The sequence below is a fragment of the Delphinus delphis genome, chromosome 14 (genome assembly GCF_949987515.2).
Source record: "Delphinus delphis chromosome 14, mDelDel1.2, whole genome shotgun sequence".
NCBI lineage: Eukaryota > Metazoa > Chordata > Mammalia > Artiodactyla > Delphinidae > Delphinus > Delphinus delphis.
The window spans coordinates 18,048,144-18,067,386 of record NC_082696.1 but is presented as its reverse complement, the minus strand read 5'-3'; the positions used below and the strand labels follow the sequence as shown (position 1 = coordinate 18,067,386).

General features: G+C 35.3%; 1 protein-coding gene across 5 annotated transcripts in view; it reads left to right on the top strand.

Moving 5' to 3' along the window:
* Positions 1 to 19,243, top strand: part of STXBP5 (syntaxin binding protein 5) — a 168,876-nt gene that overhangs the window by 28,798 nt on the left and 120,835 nt on the right. For all 5 annotated transcript variants that reach the window (XR_009521897.1, XM_060029828.1, XM_060029827.1 and 2 more), the window contains exon 4: positions 1,305 to 1,405. Coding sequence is in view for 4 of the 5 variants with exons in the window: in XM_060029828.1 (XP_059885811.1) it covers positions 1,305 to 1,405 (101 nt within the window). In the remaining variant the exon portion in view is untranslated. The remainder of the gene's footprint in view (positions 1 to 1,304; positions 1,406 to 19,243) is intronic.

Below are 19,243 nucleotides of genomic sequence, written 5' to 3'. Positions count from 1 at the left end.
GCCATTTTGGCCCCACATCTTCTCTTCTTCCTTGAAATACAAAGATGGGGCAAACACCTTGAGAAAGAAGATGACCTGGTCTGAAACTGCTGGAAGTAAGAATGAAGAGTACAAAGCTTTGATACTCTGAATCCTTTTAGTTTCTCTGCTTCAAAGTGATAGAGATAAGAGGATGCTTTCTAGTGAAAGGAAGGGTATGTGCGCTTCCTATATTTCTGTTTTCCAATAGTCATGTTGTAGCAATAGGAGTTACACAGTAGAGGAGCCCTCATAGAATTTCAAATTGGAAAGCACTTGGAAAGATCATTTAATGTAAATCTTGTCTTCAGAGCTATTTTAGATAAATTATATAAATATAAAAGATATTTTCTCTTAGATAAATGAGAAACTCTCCTATTTTAAAAGAGGGAAATTTTAAGATTTCTCATAATAACCTAAAGGACTGGAATTGCAAATCTTTTTTTGAAATTAAAGTTCTTCGTGTTGCGTCTTTTGTCTTATTCTCTCAGTGCAGGTAAGGAGTATCTTCCTCTTTTGAGGAAAAACATTCATATGTCTTAATAAATCAGCCTTAGCCTATAGATTCTTAATCCTATTCATACATCAGAATCACCTCTGGAGATTTTTAAAAATACACCTGCAATGGTCCTTGCTCTGAAATTTCTGGTTTGTCAGGTCTGGGGTGAGACTGAGCCCCCTGCATGATTCTCAAATACTGCCAAGGGTTTTCTTCTCCAGACTTAATAGTATTTAATAGTATCAGCTGTTTTAACTTTCTAAATTAGTCAGATTTTTCAGCCCTTTGGACACTGAAATTATACAGTGCTGAATGCTATTTTTGTTTTCCATATCATTCTAGTAGTAGAATTATGATCCAAGCAGAGTACATTCATAAGGATTCATAAGGATTTGTCTTAAGGCAAATAAAATGGGAAGGTTACTTCATATCATATAGTCAAGGAAGGATGAACTATAGGGACCAAGTAACTTATAGTCTGACTTCTAATTTTACATAGCTAGTTATCAACTATAACTATATCCAACTAGATCCTAGTACACTTTTAGTTTATAAGGTTAAATTATACTTTAAATTGTTGAAGTTGAAACAATTTTTATACATACGTATACACATGATACACTCTTTTACGTCTGCTGTTTAGAATTTGGGTGAGGCAAATGTTTCTCAGAACTAAATCTACTGGCAGAGAGTTTTGAAATTTGGGAAGATTTTTTTGGTAGCTCTTTAGTAGCATTAATGTGTGTAAATGTATTCTATATAAAATATATTACACTTTATTTTTAAGGGAGCTCTTGTGAGTGCCTTGGCTGATGACACCTTACATTTATGGAATTTACGTCAAAAGAGACCTGCCATACTACATTCACTTAAATTTTGCAGAGAAAGGTAAGAATTTTCTCAGTTATTTTATATATATATATGTTATTTGCTATTCTTTTTTGAAATTTTCCTTTGAATTTTATTCTTTAATTTCATTTTTCTGTGATGGATTTTATGCACAATCTAAAAACTAATTCAAAAACTTCAAAGCATACACGATAATAATCAAGTTTCCTTCCTTTCCAGACCCATCTTCCTCTCCAGAGGCACCCACATAAATTTCTTTTGTGTCCTTCTAGAAATACTTACAGTCTGTATACATAAGCAGAAATCTCTCCATATAGCTATTTTATTTGCATAAAAGGGAAGGCATTACATATTCTTTCTGTAACTTGTGTTCACTTAGCAATATATCTGATAGGTCGTTTCATATTGGTATATTTAAATCTTCTTTAGTCATTTTCATAACTGCATGATATTTCATTGTATCGAAGTGCCATATTTTATTCAGTCAGACTTCATCAATTGACTGGACGTTTGATATATCCAGGACTGGATTTGATATAAGTGGACACATATCATTTTCAGCCTGCTGTTCATTATGCTCTGTGATGTTACATATATTTCTTTGTCCACTTATGCAAGTATATCTGTAAGATAGATTTGTAGACGTGGAACGACTTGATCAAAGAAATCTCTCACATGACCTGAGTTTTGTGCTTTGATTGGAAAGGCCATTTTCACTCCAATTTTATTAAACCTTCTCCCATATTTTATAGTGCTCTTATAGCTGCATTTTTATGCTTAAACTTTGATTCATATGGAACTAACTTTGGCATGAACTATGAGTAAGGAATATAGTCCCCCCTCCCCCATTGCTTATGAGATATATTTTTGATGTGTGTTTGTGTGTTAAGGTTAAGAAGTCTAGCTAGTATCTAAATGCAGTGGAGTTAGTGTCAGGCCTTGCCTGGGGGAAGGCAGGCATTAGACTACCCAATCCATGTCCAAGGATCAGGCCATGTCCCTGTTTTGATAAATATCAATCCATTCAGGTTGTATAAACTGATCAGTCTGTTTGTGAGCCTGGGCTTCTGCCCACAGTGGCTTTCTAAAGTAGGCAAGCTAAAGAGGCTGCTGGGAATATAGCAATCCAGACTTTTCTGGCCAACGTCAGGGCATGTCTACATTGTATGCCAGGCCAGAGCTGGCAGGAGGTCAGTAGCAAAGTTTGCTATTGGGCTACATCTTGTCTGGGAAGATAAATCATCTAAGTGGCTTGGAATCATGGTTCTACTTCTAGGAGAAGTAGAAGGAGGGGTTAATGGAAGGAGGGAGGGATGAGATAGGGGAGGAAAAGCAAGCAAAAAGTCAAGGTTCATTCTTTTCTGCCTGATGGGAGTAAGGCTATCTCAACTTGCTGGGCAGAGTTTCTTTGTCTGTTTGCCAGTGGGATCTCAAGGGGAGCCCTCCATCAGCCTCAAATGCCATAGGGCTGGTGGAAATAGTGGTGGGCATCTTAGTCCCAGTACCTATCTTCTTGCCGTCAGTCTCATACTGGAAATGGAAGTGTAGATCTAGCAGAGTTGTTGTCAACCTGGTGCATTTTTACCCGCCAGAGGGCATTTGACAATGTCTGGAGACATTTTTTTATACAGTTGGGAGTTGGGGGTGGGCGAGCAGTGCTAATGGCATCTAGTAGATAAAAACAGGGCTACTGTCAAATATGTTACAAATCGCAAGACAGCCCCCCATTCCGTAACAAAGAATTGTCTGGTCCAAAATATCAAGTGTCAAAGTTAAGAAAACCTGTGCTCTAGCACATCAGAGTGATGTCATTTGATTGGTGTAGTGCTGTAGAAGTTCTCTTAAACCACCATCCACTGAAGGGTTTCTTCCAGGATGTAGAATTCTAGTAGAAGAATATTCTCCAGTGGCGTGCCCATATTCCTCATTGAGACACAGGAATGTGGCACTATGTGGTCCAAGTTCACAAACATACACTGCAGGTCATCATGGTAATCTTCAGGAAGGATCATACCTCAAGGAGTTCCAGAGTGGTCAGTCCCATGATTGTCTGGTACATAGTAAGTCGCCTCTAGAGTACCCCTAAGGATGGTCTCCAAGAAATTCTGATAAATGTGGATAAGGAACAGTAAGCTAGTCTCTAAGGTACCTGTAGGCACATATCTTGACAAACAGAAGGCACCTTTGTGTGAAATACAAAAAAGTAGCCCTTCTTGGTGGATGCAGCTTCAGAGTCCACCACTCCCCTCCTTGGTTGGGTGCTGTTATTCAGGCCACAGCCTGTACAATTGTATGAGGTGATCCTAAAAGTTACAAATGAACTGAACTAATGGAGTTCCCAGTTTTGAGTTCTGTAATACACTTTACCCACCTCACCAGCAGAAACTAGTTGATTCTGTTCAAAGTTGAGCTCCTCCTCGGCCTTTATTAGGACCACAAGAAACAAGAAACTGTAGCATGAGTAACTTGGTCCTTGAATATCTTCTTTGGATGAATCCTCTAGGATGGCTACAAACCTGTATGGCAGCTTTTGTACTTGCATGCTAAGAAATGGGCCTGACGCCTCATGGATGAACCTTGTTATATCTCTCAAGACTAAAGTTCAGATTTCCTCAAATGGCAAGAAGGAGAGAGGTGGCATTTGGGCGGAGCCTACTTTTCCTCAGCACCTGGTTACAGGTTGGGAGGGGAAGGCATAGTAGAGGCTTTCCTCCAGCTCTAGCAACCTGCCTATGGTGGCAAGGCTTATTCTGCCCCTCACCCTGAGCTCTCTGTCATTCACGACTTTTCCTAATGCCCTGTAATCAGTACTCTGATGGAAGCCTTCTGTTGGAGCAGCTGCCCCAGGCAGGGGAGGGATAGAAGCCTGTCACTTCCTGCCCATCCTTCCATCTCTCTCATTTGTAGAAATCCATTCTTTTCTTTACACAGCTGCCTTGCATGCAGTTTTTATATCTGTATCAGGATAGTCTGGTGTTATGCTGTGGTAACAGAATACTCAAAATCTGAAAGACTTAAAAGAGCAACAGTTTATTTTTACTTATGCTGTATGTTCTTTGTGGATTTGCTGGAACTCTCTTCCTTTTCATTATCAGTTTTATTCCAGAATCCTGGCTGAGGAACAGCCAGTCTTTACAATATTACCAGTCACTGAAGCAGACAGAAAAAGAATATGGTGAAGCATGTTTTGGCTCTTAAAGCTTCTGCCTGGAAGTGATACTATCTCTTCCACTCTCATTTCTTGGCCCAGAGCAAGTCCCATGGCCATCCCTAGTTTTACTCATCTAACCAAGAAGGAAAAGAGCTAGAATCTTTGTGAATACTTGTAATAACTACCACACAGCTTATTTTTATTGTTGACATTGAAGTACAATAAGCAGTAGCCTAGTTAGTTTTCCCCTCATTCCACAGTGGATTTGGGCTAACTTAATAGTTAAGTTACTCTATTTCATTTTTATGCTATTTGCATTTTTATTTCCGAAACTAGGAAAGGGAGGGGAAATATGAAAATTTTATAAACCAGTTTTATTACATTCTGAACAAGTGTTAAATAATTCAGAGATTTTATTGTAATATTGTCTTATTTTAATAACTAGTTAAATTCTCTTATTTTAGTAGAAATTCACATAAATAGAAATTGTAATGATTTAAACTGTATTTTTTCATAATGTAGATTTTTTTCTGGTTTTAAAAAAATTGTGCTATAATATACGTAACATAAAGTTTACTCTCTTAACCATTTTTAAGTGCACGGTTCAGTAGTGTCCACACCGTTATGCAACCATGTGATACGGATATTTTGACAGAATTTCACTTTTATGGTTTTTAAGAAAAAAATATAGAAATTGGAGTCTCAAGTCTTGGTTTAACTACATGAATTTAGACGTTACTTCACTGCTTTGTGTGTTGGTTTTGGTAGAAACTGTGAATTTGACACGTAAAATTCTATCTGGCAGTTGCCTTATCAGAATATGTTCCATTTAGCTTCTATGTTTTTTTTTTTTCCTTCAAAGGAAGTTTAATTGGAGGAAGTTGTGGGTTTAAAAGCAACTACAACTGTCAGCTAGTCTTTCTTCATCACCTTGAATTAGCATGACCAATATTCTTATCCATGTTAAATTTTTGCATAACAGTTTTTAAATAAGAATAAACTATATATCTGGGCTTTCCTATTTAGGACTTACTATTTCCTAAGTGAAATTTCAGAAGATAGAATCTTTTCTCCATAAATATATTAGACCCCTGAATTGCTGAGTCTGTATATTGAAACCAATACATTTCTTTTAAAGGTATGTTTTCTTTTACTCTAACACTCTGAGTTACAGTGTATTTACTCTGACTTAAGCTTTTTCATTTGATGATAGATACATCTATTGGTTTAGGGAATAAAATAAGCATGCATGTATTCTAAACTAATGGTTAGGAAAATACAGTATTATATGGATTAATAATCCATTAATAATCAAAATTTCATCTTAATAATTATCAATGGAACATCAATGTCCAAAGTCCTCTATAGGGGAAAAAGAAAACCTGATAAAAGGAGTAATCCATTCAGATAACAACACAGCAGTTGGGAGAGTTGGTTCTTATAAGGTACTTCAGGAACTGACTGCTGCCGTAGCATCAGATTTTCTTAGTAGCATAGATAAAATAATGTAGAAACAAAAACTTAATTTGTCCCATTATATTCTTATTATGATACTAACCTAAATACTGTGTTTTGCATATTTGTGAGGCTTACAATTTGCTTAGTCTGCACAAGAACAGGGCATAGCTGTAAAAGAGAATTTAGCTAGATATCGGCCCTCAAAAAGTCTACACAGGTCTTCCAACGCTTTTGAATTAATTCATTCACGTATTTAACAAGAAAAAAATCATAATCTTGGAACAGATTCTACACCTAGAATTACAGTTTTTGTGGTAATGGCAAAATATTTTTCTTTGAAAGCAGGTTAATGAAAAGTATACAAGCATTAGAAATGAGAACGATTTGGTGAGAGGAAATTCAGGACTGGAACAAAGGAATGGAATGATATCCAGGCTTGTTAGGAAGGCAGGCAGAGGGGTCTACTACTCCAGACTAATTCTAATCCACAAAAAAGAGTTGCTTGTTGATATGGAAATGATGAGTCACCTTGGGAATTTTAAGTGTAGAGAACCACATACTGAGACAAAATTTAAAAAGGAAACAAACATTCTCAGGGTTCAGAGAAAAAACTTTTGATTTGTTGGCCTTGAGACTGTGAAAGTCAGGAAATGTTGAATAACTTCCTAGAGTAAATTAATAACTAAGAAATCCTGACAAGGGAATTAGAGACAGTCAAAGAGACTGGCCTAGTTGCACAAGGGCTTTATAATGTACTCAGGTATAAAAAGATATGGAAGGAGGAGATACCCGTAACAAATACCTACAGATGTAGAAATCACTTTGGAATTGGGCAGTGAGCAGAGGAAACATGATAGAGAGGCCTAAATTGTTTTGACAGGCTGTTTGCAGGACTCTGGACTTGGAGACTGCTGCCAGAGAGAGCTCAGAAGGAAGAGAGGAACATGATTTTGGAAACTGGAGGAAGTTCCTTGTTATATAGTGGCAGGAAGCTTAAAAGAAGTGTCTCTTGCACAATGTATACGTGTTAACTTGTATATTTAGCTGAGGAGATTTCCAAGGAAAGGCTTGGAGGTGTGATCTGACTTTTTCTTGCTGCTTTATAGTAAAATGCAAGAGGAGAGAAATAAATTGATGGAAGAATCATTAAATGAACCAGGACTTGATGATTTGGGAAATTCTTACCCTGATCTATATGGCAAAAGGGAGATTGCTTCTGAAAGTGTGGCATAGGGAAAACCAAGAGGGTGTGGCTGAACAACTTTTCACTAAAAATCTTCTATAGACCAAAAGGTCAAAGTATTTAATCACATAAAGGGCTCTTTTAAGATATTGAGAATCTTACAGATCTTCTACAGAAGATCTACAGATCTTCTCAACCAGATAGCCTGTAGGAAGTTTGAGTATCATCCCTCAGGCCTCTCAGCAGCAGCCTAGATAGAGAAGGTGTTATCTCCAAAAGATTTGTGGGTGTGACTTTTGCTAATGCAGAAGACCCAGTGAAATGTGTTCAAGACCCACAAGTTTCTTGAGAAAGTTGTACAGCAGAAACGTTGCCACCTGGGACTTAAAAAAACAGAGTACAATGTGAAAGGAGGCTGCATCCGGAATCAGGCCCATAAAAGTACTCAGCTGTAAACAGTTGCTGTCTTTCATGAAAAAGGATGATTAGCAGGGCAGAACTGAGAGCCACAGAGGCTTGAAGCTAATTAAGACAAATCCAACATTTGCCCACCTGGATTTCAAAACTGTTATGGAGTCCTTTTTACCTTCCACTTTTTTTCATTTTGAACAGGAATTTCTACAATTGTCATCCTATGCCTGTCCAACCATTGAATGCTTGGAGTGTTGGGGGCAGATAATCTGTCTCTTCAGTTTCATAGGTCCACGGATGGAGTGGAATTTTGCCCAAGATCTATCTATACTGAATGGTAACACGCAGGACCCTCATCTGCAACAAATTTAGATGATGAGATTTGGAATTTTTGAGCTGAGATTTTGAGATTTTGGACTTGAATTAATGTTGTGATTGGTTGAGACTTTGGGAATATTGAGATGGGTGAATGGAGGGATTGAATCTTTGGAGGGTGAAGGGAAGACTATTAGAGGCAGAATTCTAAGATGATCCCTAAGAGTCCTACCCCCCTGGTAAACACACATCTTCTCCTAAGTATTCAATTCTAATCAAGGTACTGCTGTGGAGGGTATTTGGGATTTGAGATCCCAAATCAGTTGACCTTCATAGAGGGAATGTATCTAATTGGCTTTAGACTTGGATTATCTGACTTAAAATGGCAGCAAGTACATGGAATTGCCCTGCCTGGTTTGGCTTATCTCTGGAATTCAGTATGGTTTAAGTGTCTCCCAAAGTATGAATATACAGGTAACTTGGGTAAGATACAGGCACCCTAATGAACATCTAACTAATATTAGGGGAAGTGGACTGAAGAGTGCATGGTAGGTAGATAAACAACCAATGTCCACTGTACTTTTCACTGCCTTCAAAATGAAGTTGAAACTTAAATATTTAGCATTCCCTAAAAGATCTTGCAAGATCTGTGACTCTTCTTTTTAGTCACCATAATTTTATTTCACTATATTTCTCCCTCTCTTTATGATTATAGTCCAGCCACCCTGGCTTTTCAGTTTTTTAATGAACTATCCTCTCTCCTGCTTATTTGTATGAGCTGATCTCCCTGCTCAGAAGACACTTAGGATTCTCTTTCCATGGCTGGCTAATGCCTGTTCATCTTTGAAGTCTTGTCATTTCCTTTACAGGTTTTTCTGTAAGTTCCCAAGACTAGGTTTTGTATTACCCCACAGTATGGTGTTCTTTCCCTAAAATAGCACATACCATTCTTACTCTTATTGCCTTGGTTTCTTGATTATCTTCTCGATTATAAAATAAATGGTAAGTATTTTCCTTATTTTATTCTCAGCAGCAGTCTCAATGCCTGACATCTAGTAAATGCTCAATAAAAAATGTTTGATTGGTACCACATTGCTGTTGCAGAAACAGAGGGGAATCTCTTTTTTCTAGAAGGCATGATCCTCCACAGACTGTGTTAATTACCTGGGAGATAGGTTCTAAGAAGGAGAGTCTTCAAACAGAAAAAACAACAAGAGTATTTGCTCCAACTAACTTTATATATAATCTTTATTCCTCTCACTAATCCAAAACTGGCTAGGTTGTTTGATTACCCTTGGAGTGCTATTTGGTCTTTGGCTCATAGCAGAGCTTTTAAATTTTTTCTTTTTTTGTAAAAAGAGTGAGGTGGGAGAATAGAGCTTTGAGCAGTGTATTTCTTTTTCCTAAATCAGCATACCTGTGAGGTACAGCAGACTTCCATCTGTAATAATTTGGCAGGGATTTTCAAAATGAAAGTGAAAATTTTATTTTTCATTTTCCTGCCTTACCATATTAGCAAGAATTTCCAGAACAGTGTTCAATGATATTGTTGATAGCAAGTATCTTTTTCTTTGTAATAATTTTAATAATACTGCTTCTAGGGTTTTACTGTTAAGCATAATATAGGATGTAGATTTAAGATAGAATTTTCCCCCCTATGAGTTGGTGGTCAATTATGGAAGTTAAATTTTAATTGAATGCCTTTATAACATCTTTTTAGATTATCATGTGATTTTTCACTTCCCTTTTCCATATTGATTTAATCTATGACATTAATAGATTTCCTAACACTAAGCATTCTTGTATGCCTGTGAAATTTTTTGAATAAAGTTGAAAATTATTTTATATTGTTAAATATGATTGTTAATATATTCTTCAGGGTTTTTACTTCTGTTCGTGAGATTGACAATAACAGGAAAATGTTATATTCCAATTTTGGTATCAGGGCATCCTTCCCTCATTAAAGAATTGAGTAACCTTTCTGTCTTCCTTCCTGTTCTAGGTCAGAGAAATTAATAGAGGAATTATCTATTTTCTGAATATTTTCAGAGTATACTTAAACTTTTTAGGGCTAGAAATTTTTTTGTACATACTTTAAATATATTCAGTTTCATTTATGGTTATTGATCCTTTTTGTTTTCCTCTTGAATAAATTTCATGATTCAGAGTATGATGAATTTCATTAAGATGAGAGGCTTATATCCCACTGTATTCTTGTGTACTTAAATTTACTTCTGTATTTTCTATATTCCCTTTCTCACTTTGTATTAACATATTTCTAATATGATTTATCAGAAGTTGTTCTGTTTCACTGTCTTCCAAATGAAGTAGTTTGTGGATTTATTAATTTTATTCTTACCTCTTATTGATACCTAACTTGTTGATTTTTATCTATCCTTCTCTTTAGTCTAACTTAAAGTTAAAATTTATTTATTGTAATTTGCTTAAAAATAAAAATACTTTAGAGCAATGGGGTGAATATGATAGAGACAGTGATAAGATAAAGGCAGAAGATGGAGATTTCAGCCCAAGAATTGCAGGGATCTTTTGGGTGGAGAAGACGAGAGAAAACAGAACAATGGGGAGAGAAGTAGTGATCAGAGGCACAAGTGAAGAAAGTTTTGTGGAGCTAAAATATCTTTAGGTTGAAAGGTCTAACTTCTGACATAACCAATAAAATTAGAAATACCTTTTTGAGCTATATTCTAACATTGTCAGCTATGAAAGAACTCAAAAACTATAACATTTATCTGACACTAAGCCCCCCGCAATACTCATTCTTTCAGACTTTGTTAGGAAGCTGTAAAGTTAGATGTGTCTTAGAAGTGTAAGAGTAACTGCTAAGATAGAAAATATATAATATTAAAACCATTAGAGAAGGAAATGAAGAAAATAAATAAGGGTCAGGAAAAGAGATAAAATGATAGAAAGAAAAAGGATGTTGAAATAAGGTTAAAAACTTTGTTCAGCTATATCAGTAATGAAAATCATTGTAAATATACTAAAATCATCTACTGAGATTTTGAGATTGGATTAAAAAACAACAAAATACATCTATTAAACTGTTTATAAAAGATATACATAAAGCATAATTACACAAAGTTTGAAAGTAAATGGAAGGAAAAGGGAAAAAAAGCACAGATCGTGCAACAAAGGTTACAGTGTTCCTAGAAATAACACTAGCAAAAATGTATACGATCTGTGTGGAGAAAGTATTAAAGCTTTATTGAAGGAATAAAAGAAGATTTAAACAAATGGAGAGCTTCAGAGGAAGGAATACTCAAGTTTTAAAATGTCACTCCTCTCCAAATCTATAAATTCCGTAGTATTTCAATCTAAATTTTAACACCATTGTTCATTGAACTTAATAAGCTGATCTAAAATTCATTTGGAAATAAGCTGATCTAAAATTCATTTGGAAAAAAGAAAGGCTCAGAGCAACCAGGACAGTTTTGAAAAAGAAAGATGATGGGGCTTATTTTATTAAATATCAAAAATTATTATAAAGGTATAGAAATTAAAATGGTACAGTGATTACAAGAGAAAGAGAAATGAATGAAAACACAATAAATGGACTCCAGAAACACATATATGAATAGAGCGAGATCACACACACTTGATATATGACAGAGGTGGCATTACAAACAAAAAGAATGCAATAAACAAAAGATGCTGTGACAACTCTTATCTAAATAAGGAAAAGTGGTCCCTACCTCATAAGTAAATTGCAAGCCAGTTAAAGACTTAAATGCGAAATGAACACAGAAAAAATTAAAACTTGTAAGAAAGTGACACAGGGAATATCTGTAAGACCTGAGCCAGGTGTGCTTAAATAGCATACGAAAAAACTCACAAGCTAAAAAGGAAAGGATTAAAAGTTCTGTACAACAAGCACACTTACCATAAAGTTAAAAGACAAACCCCATCCACCAGGTGCTGATGCATAAGAACACAAGATTCAGAATAATTTGTACAGTACTCTTTTTAAAAACAATGACTCCCTCCCCACCCCAAATTTATGTTGTCTTATGTGTATTTAATGAACACGGAGAAAAAATATGGAAGAATATGTTGTTCCAGGCTGTTAATATGACTTATGGAAAGAGTAAATTTTAAAGGAGACAAACATAATAAAAACTAATAAAAAATGACTGAGATAGTAAGTTTGCATAAATGTACAAATAGGGTAATATTTATGTGTGTGTGTATATATATACACAGAGAGAGAGAGAAACTTCTTTAATAATAAAGCCATAGACTGGAAGATATATAGAGTATACCTATCCAAACAGTAAAGAGCAATCTAATATAGAAATGGAAAAAAAGTATAGCTAACAGTTGCTGATGAGTACCAGATTGCTTTTGTTTATCATAGCATTTGTTATATAAAAACACTCTCATCTTCATTCCTCAAGATAATATCATTGAAAACAGAACTTAAAGAAACCCCCCATACAACAAGGAACAGTTTGTTTGGTTTTTTTTTCAGATGTTATTTATTATTTCTGTAGTTGACATATACTGTTCTCCTATTTGATATTTACTGTTTTACTTACTGATACTCAGTTTTTTTGATAGCCATTGATGATGTTACAGTAAGGTCTCATTTCACAAGGAAGGTTAATACCATGATTTATTTGGCATATTTCCAAAAGTTCTTAAATGTTTTGTAAAAATTGAGATGTAATTGATAAAGCATATAGTAAATCAATACAAATGTAAAATGACCTTTGAAAATCTCTGAAGCTTATTTTTTGAAATATTTATTACATTGTACTGCTGTGTTATAGATGTGATGAAGATTTTTCTAAAGTAGCTGTGACAGTTTATCAGAAGAGATATGTGGGACTACAAATAAAAAGGAAATCCTTTGAACAGATTTATAAATTGCTTTCACCTGACTGCTGTTTTAATATATTTCCATGTTCATTGATGCAAACTTAAATTTTCATCTAATAACAGTGTAAGGTACAATTAATTTAAGAAAAGTATCTAATATTTGCTTTTTTATTTTCTTTTGCACTAGTTCACTTGATAAACATTGATTAGGATTCTGGTTCATGCAAATACTGTCATCAATTCCAGAAAGATATGGAAGTTATAATTGTCTAAGGTAGATGAAATGACGAATTACAATGCAATGGAAAACGTGATATAAATGTAGTGAAATTTCCTTATGAAATTTTGAAGATTGACCAGAAAAAGGACATATCACCATGTTTGTGAAATTTTAGATAAAGCATTGCAAAGGAGCCCATATGAACAGATTTATAGAGTTAGTAGTAATTTCCTACACTGACGAAGGGGAAAGGGAATTTCCATTATGTTCAGATGTACTAAGTCATAAAGCAGTCTCACGTGTTTTGGGAACTGTATCTTGTTAGACATTGTTAGGTGTCTAACAATGATAGGATAATTTTGGAAACAAGGACAAGGTCTACTTCTTGAAAAGCGTTTTATGCGATTATAAGAAAGTTATTCTTAACCTTTTTCCAACTTTAAAACATTAAATGAATAATGTTGTCTGAACAAGATCCATTATAAGTGGGTATTTTTTTGGTTCCTATAAACTGTCATAGATAAGTAGCAGATATGGTATATTTCTTTGCTGTATTAGTCAGGGTTCAACACAGGAACAGAAAGCACTGTAGATATTTTTAGCATAAAGGAATTTAATTCAAGGATATAGCTGTTTATAAAATGTTTGGAAGTGTGCTAGAACTATTGAGTTTTAGAACTTAATATTCCTGCCATACAACTGCGTCTCACCATGTGCATCTAAGGAGTAGATCTGGGAATGCTGTATCTGGTCCCCACTGCTATGTCTTAGTGCCTCTTACCTCTCAGGTTTTCATGAACATTCTTGTCAGCGGAAACAGCAGGAAGATGGTCTCTGCCTCACTTTTGCTTATAAATCTTAAGCACATTCAGTTAGTAGAAACTTAATTTCATCTAGAATTCCAGTTGTAGGAGTGTCTGGTAAATGTAGGTTTTAGCTTTCTAGCATCTGCAGTACAAGAAGGCATGTAGGAAGATATGGGAGAGGCTGCTGAATATCAGTTGACCAAATCCAGCACACTTTACATCTATAACCCCCTCTCTCAGACATGTGTACCACAGTGTGTCACTAAATATTGCTTCAGAAGCATTATGGTAGAAGGTAGGAAGCCATTAGAGTTTCAAGTAAGATAATGGTGTGTGTGACCTTTCTTGGCTTTGAAAGATAACTCTGGATAGGGATGGTGGGAGGGAGATGCAAGCTGGGATGGCATATGGAGATATATGTATACATATAGCTGATTCACTTTTTTGTACAGCAGAAACTAACACAACATTGTAAAGCAATTATGCTCCAATAAAGATGTTTAAAAAAAAAGGAATATCTGATTGTTAATTAACGTAATAAATCCTCACAAATTTTTATAGTTCATTTGTCCATTTAACAAATATTTATTGAGTACTTATTAGGTGCAAGATAGTGTGATTTTGCTGAGACTATAAAAATGATGACATATTTCCTGTCATGTCGGGCTGATCAATGGTGGTATAGGCACGTAGAAGAGCTTATTGGTTCATATTTCTTTCTATGGATTAAACTGTAAAGTTGTAATCATCTGTGTATTATGCCCTTGCTTATGGATGATTAATTTCAACATAGGAGGCTGTGCATGTTCTTTTGCTAAAGAAAATTGGTAATAGTAAATCTTCCTAATATGGAGATTGTTGACTACATAGTATTTGAAAAACTGCTGCTAAGGATAGTGAATAGGATATACGTATCACTCCCTAAAACTTAGCATGTTATACATTTTTTTAAAGTCCTTCAAGCAAGTATAAAAATTATTGTGTTCCCAGTAACGCTTTGAGTAGGATAAGTATATCTGTGTCTAAGTCCAGTATAGGGATTCAGAATGCAGCTCCATTTAGTGACACACTGAGGAATGCAACGTTATCATCTGTGTATTTCTGTTATATTGGTTTCAGTCACCCCCTTTTTTTGGCTTAACTTGTCCATTTTAAAGTACCTTATCAGTCTCAATTTAATATGCCATTCTTATATAACCTTATTAGTGTTCACGGAGTTTTAATGTTTTCCATGTGATCTCAACTATATGTATTATAAATTATTTTTGGTATAACCTTTTGCCTTAATAATGTCAGCACATAAGCTTAAATTAACTTGGTCTCCTGGTATCAGTAAAAACTGAAGTCACTGTCATTTATTATGATCTTTATCACATTAAAATAAAATTTAATCTTTATAATAAAAGTGCGTGAAAAACAATAGTCATGAATTTGGGGGTTTTTTGTTTTTGTTTTTTAATTTATTTATTTATGTATTTATTTTTGGCTGCGTTGGGTCTTCATTGCTGCATGCAGGCTTTCTCTAGTTGTGGTGAGCGGGGGCTGCTCTTCACTGCGGTGCGCAGGCTTCTCATTGCGGTGGCTTTTCTTGTTGCGGGGCACGGGCTCTAGGCACGCGGGCCTCAGTAGTTGTGGCTCACGGGCTTAGTCGCTCCGCGGCATGTGGGGTCTCCCCGGACCAGGGATCGAACCCGTGTCCCCTGCATTGGCAGGCGGATTCTTAACCACTGCGCCACCAGGGAAGTCCATGAATTTGTTTTTAATCTAAGGTAATGTTTTAGCTTCATGATACATGCACTTGCATTCCTAAGAAGTTTTCCTGCGGTCTTTCCCCTTCCCGCCCCTGCATCTTCCCTGACCGGGGCACGAATCCGTGTCCCCTGCATCGGCTGGCAGACTCTAAACCACTGCGCCACCAGGGAAGCCCTATTTCATGACTACTTTTACTGAAAAATATTAGATTTCTATCATGCATCACTTTCTTAGATTCATTAAATAACAACAAATCTCTTTATATGTATATGTGTACATATCAGACATGTACATAATATATGTATATAGTTTTTAATTTGTGTATATAGTTTTAAGTCTGCTAATATATGTTATTCCTTTTAAATAATCAATATAATAGTTTCATCAATTTAATTATTACATAAAAGCTTACTTAGTTATATATTCTCAATTTTCAACAGAGGAGGCTAAGATTCTTATTTTGTAAACAAGGAAATAAGGTCATGTTTATATAACAGATTGAAAAGATACTCTTAATTATAATAAGTAAAGTCTAGTTTGTGTTAACCACCAGTTTTATATTTTGGTAACTGACTGATTAAATTGCCCCAAATTTAGAATCTTGCAGTTCTTGGTAGGGCATGTTGATTGGCTTGTTTTATTAGTAATATGTTTTGGGGGACCACATTTTCTTATTGGCCTTTCCCTAAATCACTGGCATGGTATTATTTTATTTGATTGCAGCATGGAATTTTATTTTTCTCACTATTCCTAATCCAACCTGTTCATTACCCATTAAAATTTGCTAGTTAAGGGCTTCCCTGGTGGCGCATTGGTTGAGAGTACGCCTGCCGATGCGGGGGACACAGGTTCGTGCCCCGGTCCAGGAAGATCCCACATGCTGCAGAGCGGCTGGGCCCGTGAGCCATGGCCGCTGAGCCTGCGTGTCCGGAGCCTGTGCCCCGCAATGGGAGAGGCCACAACAGTGAGAGGCCTGTGTACTGCCAAAAAAACAAAACAAAACAAAACAAAACAACAACAAATAAATTTGCTAGTTAATAAATTATCAAGTTAATTGTGATAAAAACTATTTGACTTTCCCCCTTCTCGGTTGACTCAAATAATGATGGTAATAATGTAACAGTAATTTTTAAATTTGGTGGTGCATTATACAAATACACTCCTATGATTCGTATTTTTTTTTAAAGTGTACAAGACTCATTCTAGGGACAGTATTAAAGTCTTCGTGTCAGATCAGTAAGTAAACAGTTTAAGTTCCTGCTTAATATGTTAAATATCAAATAGGATAAAGATTAAAACATAAAGTTGCTTAAAATTTCCCAGCAATGTAAGTTGGTTTTATAGTTGACTGGTGAAAAAAATCTTACTATGGCAGCTCATATTGAAAAAGTGAGCCTAGGGAAAAGTTCTAGATATTTTTCTGAACAGTAAAAAATTTATTCTTCATTCCTTTAAATATTTGAGAAACAGCTGCAGTATGGTATTGCTGTGCTAGGAACAGAAAATATTGTATGAGATATCCAAAATGTCTGCCCTTAAGGAGATAAGTTCAAACTTTGTAAACACATTATTTAAATAATTTTGTTAGTATTAAAATCAAAGATGGATCATGTAATTATATTAAGCCAGTAACTACTGTTTTTTGAAGAATAATGGGAAATTGCAAAATAGCAGAACAGATCAGGAAGTTGGATATTTCTGATTTTTTAAAATCAAACTGTCATTATTTTGACTTATTTATTTTGAAATTATTTTTGAATTTTCAGAATATTTGAGCTCTATTCATGTTTTAGTTTAAGGCACATTTCAAATGAAATATTTGGGTTTTGTTTGTTTTAATATTTATTTATTTGGTTGCTCTGGGTTTTAGTTGTGGCAGGCAGGCTCCTTAGTTGCAGCTCGCCAGCTCCTTAGTTGTGGCATTCGAACTCTTAGTTGCGGCACGCGTGTGGGAGCTAGTTCCCTGACCAGGGATCGAACCCCTGTCCTTTGCATTGGAAGACGGATTCTTAACCACTGGACCACCAGGGAAGTACCAGAAATAGTTGTTTTTATGATATTTATTGCATTGTTCATTTTGTATCTGGCATGCTATTATTGTACCTTATTTTCTTCATGTCATTAAAATTTGCCCTATAACTTCTAATTGGTAGAGTATCACTTAGTTTTTTATAATAATGAGCTAACATTTATTGAGCACTTACCTGTGTCAGGCCCCATTTTAAGCATCTACCATGCTTTGTCTTATTTGATCCTCAGGTGAACACTAAGGTAGATGTGCTTTACCACTTGGAAACTGAGGCTCTGAGAGACTGAATGGTTTACCGAAGGCCACATGCTAGTGAGTGACAGAGCTGAAATTGAATCAGGCGGTTTAACTCCAGAGCTTGTGCCTATGTATTAATCAGAGTCACAGTCTTATTTTTCATAATTCCTAAAGCCACAAATCTCTGAAAACAAAACATTTTAAAATAGCTTAATTTAGGTATAATTGACATATAATAAACTGTACATATTTAAAGTAATAAGCCATGTGATAAGTTTTGACACATACACTCATGAAACTGTCACCAAACTGTCAATCAAGATAATGAACCTACCCATCACCCCAAAATGTTTCCTTGTGGTAATCTCTCCCCTCTTCTGTTACTGGCCTCTACCCTCACAATCCAGGCAACCATTGATTTGCTTTCTGTTACAATAGCTTAGTTTGCATTTTCTACTGCATATAAATTGTATGTGGAATGATAAAATATGTCTTTTTTGTCTGACTTTTGCTCATCTTAAGGATTTTGAGATTCATTGGTGTTGCATGTATGCATGTTGTATGTTGTATGCATGTCCTTATTTACTGCTGAATAATATTCTAAGTATATAACACAAGTTTTTCATCCATTTACCTGGTGAAGGACATTTGGGTTATTTCCAGTTTGGGTCTGTTGCAAAGCTGCTATGAACATTTGTGTACAGGTCTTGTGTAGACATATGCTTTCCTTCTTTTGGGTAAATACCTAGAAATGGGATGGGTGGATCATATGGTAGGTGTAACTTTTTAAGAAACCTCCAGTGACTATAGGTAATAACACTGTGTTATGTATTTGAACTTTGCTAAGAGAGTAGATCTTAAATGTCCTCGTCACAGGAAGAAGAAAATTCTTACTATACCTGTGGCTATGGATGTTAACTTGACTTACTGTGGTGATCATTACGTAATACATACATATATTGAATTATGTTGTACGACTGAAACTAAAGTTATAGGACAATTATATCTCAAGTAAAAGAAACTGCCAAAAATTATACCTCAGAAATAATCAGTGTGTTTACAAGGTGCTACCACCATATTAGGTAATATGTAAATACTTATTATGTACCTTGGTAAAATGTGGAAAATTCTGAATTCTGAAACCTATATGGCCCTAAAGTTTTCATAAAGGTACTGTGGACTTACTGCCTTGTGAAGTAATAAGGTACTATAAGATGTTTTTTTGATTCAGTAGTCATTTCTTTGTTAAATTTACATAAACCCTTTGGAAAGATGACATGCTATCATATAAAACACTCAACAAAGAATATAGATGATGAACCTTAAGTAATTATCTGAATGAACATTAACTCTAGGAATTAGTGAGACCATGAGTTGCATGTATTTATTTGAAGTGTTTTCATCTTGAAAATTCTCTGTAATGAAATTATGTTAATGGGAATAGCAAATGTTCTGTATGCTGTATCTTGCCTAATG